The following is a 13,018-nucleotide window of genomic DNA, read 5'->3' as shown; positions in this document are numbered from 1 at the left end:
TTTTCCCTTCTTCTCCCATTAAGGAAAAAAAAAACTGAATAAAAAATTATTTTCTGAAATCTGACCCTAATTGATTCATATATATTTCTAACTTTATTTTCAAGTTATTACACTAAGACGTAAGTTTAACGAACCTGATGTTTTTAAAGAGGATTATCTGCTAAAACTTAATTTCTCACAAATTGGTTGATTTAGGCCTGCCTTTAACCAGCAGTTAAATCCTAAGTTTCAAGAAACAGTGATTCTGAAAGAAAATTCTTTACTAGGAGTATTTCAATGTCTTTTCTTCCCAACTTGAATTTTGTTCAAGTGAACACTTTAAAAGTGAATCAGAATACTATTTTAATATCAGAAGTAGCATAGAACATGTTATAGACTATTATTGAAAGCACCTCTGGTTGAGTTACATAGTAATATTTATTGGATAGCCTTATTATTATCTATTGTTTAGATAAGTAATGTAAAAGGAAGTTTTATACCAAACTTACAGAGAAGAAGAGCAAATGAGTTAAGTGAAGAACTGGTTGACAACTATAATCCGAACTTCTAAGAATATCAGTATATATAAGGAAATACTGTGCTCATCTAAAATTATCAGTGTGAGCACAGGCAGTATAATTGTGTTACAGTTTTCCCCAAAGCTTTGGAGAATTTATGCACCAGTAGATTCTTCTGACCATCAGCACAAAATGACTTCAGATTTTGTATGACCCTATTAGAATTAAAATGTTACCAAGTAAGTAATTTTCTATTGAAAACAGCTTAGAGACTAGAAGTGACATTTCTAATAATAGACTGTTGCATCTTGCAGGAATGATTATGAGGAATTAGCCCGGCAATGTAAAATGTTTGCTAAAGATTTGCTTGCACAAGCCCGGAATTCACGAGAATTGGAAGTTATCCTAAACCATACATCTAGTGATGAACCTCTTGACAAACGGGGATTACTAGAAGAAAGAATGAATTTAAGTCGTCTAAAACTTGCTATCAAATATAACCAAAAGGAGGTATGAGGTTTTCTGTGATATACATAAATTATTTCCTCCACAGTAGTGGAGTGACTCAGAGCAATTACTTAAGAATTAATTAAGGTTATGACTTAGAGTAATAATGCCTTACTGTTTAAAAATAAAGTATCAGATATCATATTTTCTGGTTCTTATTTGTTAATTCATTGAAACCCAAAGGTGGAGAGGCACATGATATGATAACTAAATTGAATCTGGCTCTACTGGCATCATCCCTTCCTATTAAGGGAAATACCTATTTCTAATCCACACACACACACGATTCAGGAACTTGACGAAGGAAGGTATGCATTTTAAATTTTATTTTTTGAGACAGTTTACTAACAATGAGTGTTTATTTGTAGATAATGATATCCAATTAATAGTATGAGGTATTGGTAAATGGTGGTTTTAAGATATTTCTTCTAAGACTCATTTTTATTTTTATTTTTATTTATTTATTCATTTTTTTAATATATGAAATTTATTGTCAAAGTGGTTTCCATACAACACCCAGTGCTCATCCCAAAAGGTGCCCTCCTCAATACCCATCACGCACCCTCCCCTCCCTCCCACACCCCATCAACCCTCAGTTTGTTCTCAGTTTTTAAGAGTCTCTTATGCTTTGGCTCTCTCCCACTCTAACCTCTCTTTTTTTTTTTTTTCCTTCCCCTCCCCCATGGGTTTCTGTTAAGTTTCTCAGGATCCACATAAGAGTGAAACCATATGGTATCTGTCTTTCTCTGTATGGCTTATTTCACTTAGCATCACACTCTCCAGTTCCATCCACATTGCTACAAAGGGCCATATTTCATTCTTCCTCATTGCCACATAGTACTCCATTGTGTATATAAACCACAATTTCTTTATCCATTCATCAGTTGATGGACATTTAGGCTCCTTCCATAATTTGGCTATTGTTGAGAGTGCTGCTATAAACATTGGGGTACAAGTGCCCCTATGCATCAGTACTCCTGTATCCCTTGGGTAAATTCCTAACATAAGACTCATTATTTCATACTCTTTTGTAATAATTTCATAATCATTTTATTATGTTCTTGGATTGTTTGGGCCAGGAATTAGGAAAGGGCACAGCAAGGATGGATAATTTGTCCTTGCTTCTCTATGTTTAGGGTCTCAGCTGGTGATAGCTCAGATGATTGGGGGCTACAATCATCTGGAGTCTTTGTCACTCAAATATCTGGTGCCTGAGCAGCAGCTGAGGACTGAGACAGGGAACTCATGAGGGGCTGGGTGCTCAGGTGGGTGGATCCATAGAGGGTGGGCCACCTGAGCACTTACTACTGGAATCATGGAGGGGCATAGCCATGATGGTGAGTTGACTATGAGGAGATGGTCTGAGAAGCCTCTGAGGGCTGCCCAGAGTGCCTGCATGTAGCCTAGGCTTCCTCACAGCATGGTAGCTTCAGGACACTTTATATGGCCGTTAATGGCTCCAAGAGCAAATGTTCATCAAACAAGGTGGAAGCTCAATGGCCTTTTGAAACCTACCCTCAGAAGTCACATAGCATCACATCTTCCAGCTGATTAAAGCAATCAAACCTTGTTGAATTGAAGGGTAGGAAACACTGATAATCCACCTCTTGATGAGAGGAGTAGCAAAAAATTTGTTACAATATTTTAAAACCACCACAAACTTAAAACATTTCCAGTTGAAATTTTGTCCTTCCAATTACATATTTAACATTACTCTTAATTAAATCATCATTATAGAGAGGGAAGACAAGGACAGCAATCAGTTCTGAGATTGCTTTGATATTTGGGGGAAGGGGAAACCACTAAGTTTGGGATGCTACTAAACTGGATAGTTTGTGAGAGGAAAAGCTATTTCTCTCCCTAGTATTTCATCTTAGAGACAAATTAAGATTCCCTAAGAGCACTGCAATCTGAGCAGAAGAATGGAGAATGAAATAAGACTTCAGTGCCAAAACAAGTATAGTATATTAGGAAATTTCTTTTCTTTTTTAAGATTTTTAAAAATGTTTATTTATTGTTGAGAGAGGGGTGGGGAGGGGCAGAGAGAGAGGGAGACATAGAATCCGAAGCAGGCTTCGGGCTCTGAGCTGTCAGCACAGATGCGGGGCTCAAACTCATGAACGGTGAGATCATGACCTGAGTCAAAGTCAGACACTTAACAGACTGAGCCACCCAGGCGCCCCCAGGGTAAATCATTTTAAAACAGAAGATTGACCTGTTAGTATTTAGATATCTGAATGACATTATGATCTCTTGTGCTTTGGTAATTTCAAACCTGATCACATTATTATGTCCAGAGTTCAGAACCCTGGTGTTGTCCTGCACAGCATGCACATTATATTGAGAAAATACTGCTTCTGAAATTTGTAAACTCAGAAGCCTTTGTAAACTTTGGTAAATTTATTTCTGTACTTAAACTAGAATTTCCCTATTATTTGGCAATATTTTTCCTTTTTTTTTCCTTACATAGAATTCAGTCTTAAGCAGATTTAAGAGTATAATACATTTTAAGAAGTTTTCAATGTTTTCATGAAGCGTAAATATGTCTCATGTTTAGACTTTGATTGCTATCTTCGTATCTTGGTGTCTTATAATTGAAATCCTATTAGTTCTTTGAGATCAGCTTTTTTCTTTAGATTGTGCTTGTTAACTTTGAAATTTCACAAACATTATGAGACTGTCTATAAATTAAAATTTGCAAAATGGCTAAGTAGGCTAGTAATAATCATTAAGTAATGACTAAGTAAGTGATAATATAATTAATACTTATATGCTGCATGCTATGAATCAGGCATTATTATTCTAAGAGCTTTACATTTAATCCTTGCTAATAAGTTTATGAGCAGAGACTATTATCACCATTTAATAGGTGGGAAATTTGAGGCTTAAAGAGGTTTAGAGACTTGGGACACCTGGGTGGCTCAGTCGGTTAAGCATGTGACTTTGGCTCAGATCATGATCTCACAGTCTGTGAGTTTAAGCCCCTTGTCGAGCTCTGTGCTGACAGCTCAGAGCCTGAAGCCTGCTTCAGATTCTGTGTCTCCGCTCTCTCTCTGCCCCTTCCCTGCTCATGCTCTCTCTCTCTCTCTCAAAAATAAATAAACATTAAAAAAAAAAAAAAAGAGGTTTAAAGACTTGCTACATGGGGCGCCTGGGTGGCTCCTTCGGTTAAGCGTCTGACTTCGGCTCAGGTCATGATCTCGCGGTCTGTGAGTTCGAGCCCCGCGTCGGGCTCTGTGCTGACTGCTCAGAGCCTGGAGCCTGCTTCAGATTCTGTGTCTCCCTCTCTCTCTGCCCCTCCCCTGTTCATGCTCTGTCTCTATCTCAAAAATAAATAAACGTTAACAAAAAATTAAAAAAATAAATAAATATAAATAAAGACTTGCTACAGGTCAATTATTAAATGGCAGAGCCTGGATTTGAATCCACGTAATCTGGCTCCAGAGTCTGTGCTCTCAATCTCTACATTCTTTTATTAAATGTAAGAAAAACAAAAAACAAAAATTATGTGGATTATATAGAATTGATTTTAAACTATTATTAAAACTTTGAATGTCAAATAATGGTATTATCAGATTGTATTTAGAGGTTTTCTTTTTTCTTTTTTCTTTTTTTGTATGTGTGTGTGTCATTTTCAGTTTGTCTCCCAGTCTAACTGCCAGCAGTTCTTGAACACTGTTTGGTTTGGACAGATGTCAGGCTACCGACGTAAGCCCACCTGTAAGAAGATAATGACTGTTTTGACAGTTGGTATCTTTTGGCCAGTTTTGTCACTTTGTTATTTGATAGCTCCCAAATCTCAGTTTGGCAAAATCATTCACACTCCTTTTATGAAATTTATTATTCATGGAGCATCGTATTTCACATTCCTGCTGTTACTAAACCTATATTCTCTTGTCTACAATGAGGATAAGAAAAACACAATGGGGCCAGCCCTTGAAAGAATAGACTATCTTCTTATACTGTGGATTATTGGTAAGTGTCAAGTTTGTCCAAAAAGTTCTGCTTTTATTTAACCATTTAATTCTCCTTTGCTTGGTGGCATTATAAACATCTGTGTTCGGTTTATAATTTTACACTGTTTATACAGCAAGAATTCGAACACTTTCATGATCATTGAAGACTTATCTAACACTATTCTAATGATATATGATCCTGAACTTATTTATTATTACTTAATTACATAAGTTAAAAATTCTTTATTTTCAGTCTCTAAAATTGTTCATGATCATTAAAAAAGAAAAATTTTGCTGATGAATGCTTTTTTTGGTATAAGGGTTTGAATCTTAGGTATTTTGAAATGTGATACATATTATACTTGGTTGCATTTTAAGAGTTAACTATTTTGTTTTATTGTATCATTAGTTTTCCTTTTAAGAACCCATGAACTTATGAGGTTACATTTTTATCTGTTATAGAAACATTATTTAAATTTAAATTTAAATTTAAAGGTTTCCCTGGTGACTCACTCTATATAAATCAGTTCTTTGTAATGATAGCCAGATCTCTTTAGAAATGACAGAGTTTTTAATATAAGATACTTTATTTTCTGAAAATTATTTTTCTAAGTATTATGCTATATGATACAAATTTGAAATGACCTGTAGTTTTTATCATTCTTGCCCTTTTCTGTGGGGAATGGAGGAGAGTTGAGGTATAATCACATCGTCTATTTATGGTCTTTTTTTTTTTTTTTTAATCTTTATTTATTTTTGAGAGAGAGGGAGAGACAGAGTATGAATAGGGGGAGGAACAGAGAGAGAGAGAGAGGAAGACAAAGATTCCGAAGTAGGCTTCAGGCTCTGAGCTGTCAGCACAGAGCCCTACACTGGGCTCAAACTAACAAACCACAAGTTCATGACCTGAGCCGGAGTCAGACGCTTAACCAACTGAGCCCCTATTTATGGTCTTTTAATGACGTCTTTATTTCCCTCTGGATCTTCAGCCTTGTTTTTAAACTCAGCATTTCTCACCCGTCTTTTCACTATTTGCTATAGAGTAAAAGGATGTTAAAATTTAGTCTTCTATGGTATAAAGCATTGATTTATCAGTATGTTCTTCATTGATTTAATAAATAAGTTGAGAAAAATTAATGTATCATTTTAACTTTTAGTTCTCCAGCTATAAAATTAATCTGCATGTTTTGGAACTTTAATTTTTTTTTGAAGTTAGTTAATTTCAAGTAACTTGATTTCAGTCAGAACTTTTACTTTTAGTGGTGTTCAGTCCATTATGCATTAATGTTTAAAATTAGGTAGATAAAGTAAAAATAATACACATCTTGGATATGTTAAAACATTCAGTTGGTGATGCAGAGCAGTCAAGAACATTGTTGAGTTTTGAAGAGGGGTTTAGAGATATTATTTATTATATAAATACAGGTCAAATTTAGAGGTATAAATTTGAAAGTCTGCCCACAGATAGTATTTAAAGCCATTAGACTAGACTGGATAAAGTCACTGTAGGAGTGAGCATAATAGAGAAAAGAGTCAGGAACTAAGCTTTTGTGGTGTGTTTGTGTGTGTGTGTGTTTCCTTATTTTTCTTATGCTTGTCTCACAAGCATCATTTATTAAAATCTCTCTCTGGGAAAGATATTGTCATATAAAACTTAAGGTTTTTTTCTTTCAAATTTTGAGAACTTTTCACTAAAAAGTTCTTATTTTTTCTTCCGGATGAGACTATAGTTTGATGTAAGTTGCTGTTTATTTAATATTTTGAGTTTTAATTATTTTTTAGTTTATTATTGAATTAAGAACATTATCTGATTTTTTTTCTTCCTTTTTTTAGGGATGATTTGGTCAGACATTAAAAGACTCTGGTATGAAGGGTTGGAAGACTTTTTAGAAGAATCCCGTAATCAACTCAGTTTTGTCATGAATTCACTTTATTTGGCAACTTTTGCCCTCAAAGTGGTTGCTCACAACAAGGTGACTATTAGCTATGTTAATTGGAGACATAAATGAAGTTTGTGTAGGAAACGTAGCTATATAACTCAAAGTTAACGTTGGCCCAAATCTGTACCTGATGTGTTTTCATTTTAATTTCACTATCCCAGTGTAAGGGAATAGTGTGTGTTGTTTCCTCCCTTCCAGTAGTTTAAAGGATGTTAATAACTTTTAAATGTTGGTTACCTATTATATGCCAGGCTCCATGGTTGCTACTTGCTATACTTTATCTCATTTTATCCTCACAGGGACTCTATGAGACAGATGTCCTTATCCCCATTTTGCAAGTAAGGAAAAGGAAGCTCAGAGATATTAAGTAACTTATCCAAGACCACACAGTAAGAAACCAAGACTGGATTTAAATCCAGGTCTGTCTAGGCATTTTCTTTCTACCAAATGCCGATTCCTTATATCTGAGTTAGGTTCATTTACCTCATTAACGTGTATCTACTTAAAGTCAGAACACGAAGATACTTCAGTTGATTAGTGTTAGTCTTCTTTATACCTGCCAGAAAAAAGTTTTATCTTTAAGAATTCATTATAGTGTTGTACACATTCCAAATCATGATTATTAAAGTGATGTAAATGTGATTATTTTTTGATGCCTCTTTTTAAATTCAGAATTTGACAAAAATTTAGTTTTATATGCATCTTATAATTTTACCAAGATGTAAGCTACTCCAAGCCCAGAAAAGATAATAGATTTTAATTATGTTTGTTTAAGCCCTAAGTTTAGAATTCTTCTAGGGTGTCACAGTCAAGGAACTAAGAGATAATAATATTTTCTTGTTTTTGGACTAATTTATGGACTATAGAAAAAGAACACTGATTCACTTACACATCATTTTACTTTGTTAAAAGAAAACTGCATACTTTTAAATGATCAGTAGTATGGAACATGTTTGTTAGGTATTTTCAATGACCAGATTTGTGAAATTACTAAGAAAATTAAAAAATGATCATACATAGATAAATGGCTCAATAAAGAGGTTGAGGGTCATTGGTGTCTTTGATCTCTTTAGTTCTAGAAGTGGAGTGCTCATATAACTTTTTATCCAAACCAGGACACTTTGAGAGTATAAGGGGGCATTAATGATTATGCCAGGAAAACTGGTATATAATTTGGGACTATTCCAGACAATTGGAACATGTGGTCGCTCTATGTCTGGGTATAATAATGCACTCTCTCTCCCTTGGTATTTGGAAGAGAGAAGAACTTCTAGGGTTCATACTAGAAACCTGAGTTAAAGGGCTAATTAAAGGTTAATTTAATATGATAGCTAATTAACTGAGAGCAAACATACTTAAATTTTACTTAATGCTTAAAGTTTGTGTTGTAAAATGTAAGGAAAACCAGTAAACATTTCATTCATAAAAAGTTTAATAACATTTTTTAAAAAATGTTTAATTTTTTAAAACCCAAGAATTTCTGAGAAAACCTCTTATTATATAGAGTGATATTGCCTCATGTATGTAGAGATCTTTTATTTAGTTAAAACAATGCTATTTGTATTAAAAGAAGAGAACCTCATAAAACCTAAAAGGAGATCTCCTAAAATAGACATAAATAGTTTGCTTTCAATAGTCAGAATACTGGTTTTTATTTTCCTAAGTTGAGAGAGCTATCTATCTTTGCCTTTTGTTCCTAACTTTAGTTTCATGATTTTGCTGATCGGAAGGACTGGGATGCATTCCATCCTACTCTGGTGGCAGAAGGGCTTTTTGCATTTGCAAATGTTCTAAGTTATCTTCGTCTCTTTTTTATGTATACAACAAGCTCCATATTGGGTCCATTACAGGTAAATAATTAATATTTCTTAAAGAATATTTGTTAGATGTCATTATTACTATATTTTTCTATTGATCCACTAGAACATTGTTCTCTCTGATGTTAAAGTTAAACTTTGCTTTTGAAAATAATTAGCAATTGAGAGGACACTGCATGTCCATCTACTTTGCTTTTGACTGAATGATAATCCTGTGCTTTCAGGTATTCAGACTTTATTAAGCTGTGGCCCATTGTCCCTCTCCCCTCAGTTCATAGACATAGATGTGTTTAAAACGTAGTTATACTTAAGACAGTAGAGGAACATGAAAATCTTGTGTTTTGACAAAATGAATCTCACATTTAAAGTTTTAAATCGTATATATGAGGGAGGTGTTGTGCACAAAGAATTCATACTTAATGATGATTTTGAAAATATGTAAGCTATATTTCTAAAATACTCTTTCACTTTGTTTAATAAATATTAAATGTAATAAGTTGGAAAATGACATTTTTAGGCTAACAAATTTCATAGAGTTCATGTAGTCCAGCTTTATGCCTTAAACTACTTTATAGCTCAAGAAATTGAGCTTTTGAGATGGTGATTTGTTCAGAGTAGAATGGTTATTATGCATGAGGGTCCAGGACTAAATGCTAAGTCCCTTTACATTAAAGAAAGGACTCATAATTGTTTGAATTTACCACAGATTGTAATAGTGATTGTTTTTAGAGAAAGGGGATCAACTCTGGTAGGTGAGTAGCTCTACATATATTGTGAGTTATGAGTCTGAGAATCTGAGCAATATTCAGTTTTTCTTGATGAGTCGAAATTTGTTAGGAATGTAGATTTTAAAAACATTTTTAAAGGAGATATTTTTAAAGAAAAGGCATAATTATGTTCTCCAAATAGAGATATGAAAATAAAATATGTAGGAAAAACTTGGTTTGATTTGGCTTGTGCTATCATCGTGCAACAGTATTTCCTGGAGTGTGAGTTCCTTAACCAAGTCCTGATTAATTCACAGTGCACATTATCACATTAAAGCTTGTAAGAAAGAGATAAAGAAACTTGTTTAACCTTGTTCAAACTATCATGACATAAACTCATTTAATGTGATACTCATTTTTCATTAGATATGTTCAGGTCTCTGTTTTTCTCCAAAAAATAGTATGTGAAACACTGATTTAGACTGTTATTTTGATTTAATTTTGCCACTAATATCTTCTATGACTGTTTTAGTCAATAGTCAACAGTATTTTTACATGCGTGTTGTTTTGTTGTTTTTTTGTTTTTTTCTTAGCTAAAAGCTGATGATATCACTAAGTTTCTTTCTTTTTTTATATGTATCACCAAGTTTCTGTATTTTTTAAAATATATTTCTACAAAGAGTTAAAAAGGAAAAAGTATGCTATTGTTTCTTAGTGAATTATCTATTTTTCTTAGAACTATTGAGTCAGGTCTTCTGACTTAATCTCTTCCCCAAAGAACTATATAGATGTGTATACAAATACTGAATAAGTAGGTTTTTGTCATTTCAGCTGTTGTGTTTTTCTTCTCCAGCAGGACAATTTAGATTGTCTCAATGGCCATAGAACTGACAGATGATTTAGGTGAAGCCAACAAATATTTATTGTGTTCTATTTTTTAAAAAGGTCTGCTGGTTACTCATAATATATGCTTAAACATTATGATTTAGTTAAGCGAATGATTTTTTAACATTATTGGGGCACCTGGTGGCTCAGTCAGTTAAACATCTGACTCTTGATTGCAGCTCAGGTCATGATCTGAAGGCTTGTGAGATCAAGCCCCACCTCGGGCTCTGCACTGACAGCATGGAGCCTGCTTGGGATTCTTCTCTCTCTCTCTCTCTCTCTCTCTCTCTCTCTCTCTCTCTCCCCCCCCCCACCTCCTTCCCCCCCCCCCTCTCCCTTTCCGTCTCTGTCCCCCTCCCCTGCTCGTTCCCTCTCTCTCTCAAAAGAAGGAAAGAAAGATTTAAAAAAATAAATAGAATAAATAATCTTTAGCAAGATATGCTTTGCATACAGTAAAATAAACCCATCTTAAATATATAGTTTGATGAGTTTTTCAAAAGTATAAATTTGTTTAATCACTACCATAATCAAGTTAGCATGTGCATCACCCCAAAAAGTTTCTTGACACCTTTTTGCATTTAAAACTCCCCTTACCCTCACCCCAGACCACTGTTGTCTGGTATAGGCTAGTCTCAGAACTGAAGGATTTGGAAATACAAATAGAATTAGTTGGTATTGCAAAGCAAATCTTCCCAGACAGAAGGTTGTCTGCAATTTTTACAGTGTTACTGTTCCTCATGGTTGCAAGCTCCCTGTTCCAAGTCATTATATCAAGTCTGTATCCTACAGAGAGAAGGGGAAAGACAGAGGGCAAAAGCCAGAAAATATGGGCCAACTGTCTTTCTCTTTTTATCAAGAGAGCAATCATTTTCCCTGGAGCCCTACCACATATTTCCACTTATAACTCATTGGCCAGAATTTGGTCATATGGTCATTTGTAGCTACAAGGAAGTCTGAGGAGATGAGTACTTTCAATTGCCCCCCAAAAAATCAAGGTCTGGTTAGTCAGGAAGAGAGCAAAGAATAGATATTGAATAGGAATCTATAGATTCATATTTTCAGGCTTTTACTTAAAGATATTTTCAAATAAAGACATTTGTGTTACAGTGTAGTCTTACTAACATGACAGATTTGTATTGCATAGTTCTTCCAAAATATTCTAGAAAAAGTTCTTGTAGAAAATTTAGAATACATTTTTCTTCCATTTTGTTCATCATAAGTAAGGAACTCAATTGAAAGGGAGTAATCCAGTTATGAATGTAAAACTAGAAGTAAAATGGAAAAAAAAATTGACAATAAGTTAATTACTTTAGCAAAAGAGCAACTTTATTCCTTTACATATATAACCTGTTATGTCAGATAATGTTTTTATGTGATTACTGTGATTATCTCCATTAACTTTTTTTCCTTCCAAATATTTGCAGAAGTTGACAGACTTTTATTTTAACTGGTTATATAACCTGTGGTAGGGGTACAGATTACTCCCTTGGTTAGAGTGACCATATTTTATCATCCAAATGGAGACACTTTGGGGAATGAAAGGGATGCTATTTATTACTAACTTGGGAAAACAAGTGGAAACTGGGACTGTCCTAGGCAAATCAAGGTCACAGGAATATCATATAGTGGAATATATAAAATGGTTCTATATTCAGCAGTGGTTGAATCCTCTATTTTAGTACTTGACATTTTTATGATTATGCTCATTAAATTTGTAACTTATGTCGTAGGTAGACTCTGGAAGGTGGCTTTCTACATCTGGCCCTACTTACTTTGTAGCCATCTGTCGCTAAACTCATCTCTGTCCCTTACTGAAGTACTTCTCCATCTGGGCCAAGACCAGTCAGTAATCTCACACATGTCCCATGCTATCCCAATTCCATGACATTGTTTATGTTATTACCCTGTTTAGAATGTCCCACCCACTCCTCTACTTGTCAAAATTTTATTCATTCAGTGAACAGTTTTTGAGTGCCTGGTAAGTACTAGACACTGAAAATACTAAAATGAGTAAGCTCCAGGGCACCTAGCTGGCTCAGTCAGAAGAGCATGCAACTCTTTGATCTTGGGGTCGTGGGTTCAGTGTTGGGTATAGAGATTACTTTAAGTAAGTAAGTAAGTAAGTAAATCTGAAAAAAAAAATTAATATGCTCCAATATCTCCTTAAAGAACTCAAGTACACTGAGGGTGACAGGCAAGCATGACATTTACAGTGGCAATTGCTGTCATAGGCACAGCTCATAGAAAGGGCACTCACTTCAGTTTAAGGCACTTACCAGAAGAGATGACACTGGAATTAAGCCTTGAAAGATGAGTAGAATGGAGGCGGGTTAGGCATTCCAGGGAGAGGGAACATGTGCCAGTGTTAGAGCTCCTGCCTCTGGAAAATCCATTCCTATGCTCTTGCTCCCCTGCTAATGAATAACTCCATCCAGTGAACTTGGTACTTTGAACCTCCAATGAGCACTTCCTAAGGCTTGTCTTAATTGTAAGACAATTAAAATTTAGCTTGTCTTAAATTATAGACGGTGTTGTCTCTACTAAATTAAAAATTCCTTGAGGATAGGGACTGTATCTTTATTTTTTCATCTGCACTTTACTTACTGCCTTGCCATAGTAGTCACTTACTATTTGATAAATTAAATGGTCTTGGGTAAAGACAAATGCTGATTGGTGTGTGAGAAGAATAAAGCTGTTGGGCTATATCTA

The 13,018-nt window shown here is 34.6% G+C and overlaps 1 protein-coding gene across 13 annotated transcripts in view; it reads left to right on the top strand.

The window, feature by feature from the left end:
• Positions 1–13,018, top strand: part of TRPC1 (transient receptor potential cation channel subfamily C member 1) — a 65,045-nt gene that overhangs the window by 40,825 nt on the left and 11,202 nt on the right. For 8 of the 13 annotated variants that reach the window (XM_027061681.2, XM_015080430.3, XM_027061678.2 and 5 more), the window contains 4 exons: positions 812–1,007; positions 4,643–4,979; positions 6,794–6,933; positions 8,607–8,750. In XM_027061681.2, coding sequence (XP_026917482.1) covers positions 812–1,007; positions 4,643–4,979; positions 6,794–6,933; positions 8,607–8,750 — 817 coding nt within the window. Of the gene's footprint in view, positions 1–811; positions 1,008–4,642; positions 4,980–6,793; positions 6,934–7,199; positions 7,320–8,606; positions 8,751–13,018 lie in introns of those variants that run through there. The other 5 variants (XM_053221358.1, XM_053221354.1, XM_053221356.1 and 2 more) reach the window with 2 other exon arrangements.

Source organism: Acinonyx jubatus, chromosome C2 (assembly GCF_027475565.1).
Source record: "Acinonyx jubatus isolate Ajub_Pintada_27869175 chromosome C2, VMU_Ajub_asm_v1.0, whole genome shotgun sequence".
Classification (NCBI taxonomy): domain Eukaryota; kingdom Metazoa; phylum Chordata; class Mammalia; order Carnivora; family Felidae; genus Acinonyx; species Acinonyx jubatus.
The sequence above is the reverse complement of the archived record's forward strand: the minus strand, read 5'-3'. Positions and strand labels throughout refer to the sequence as shown.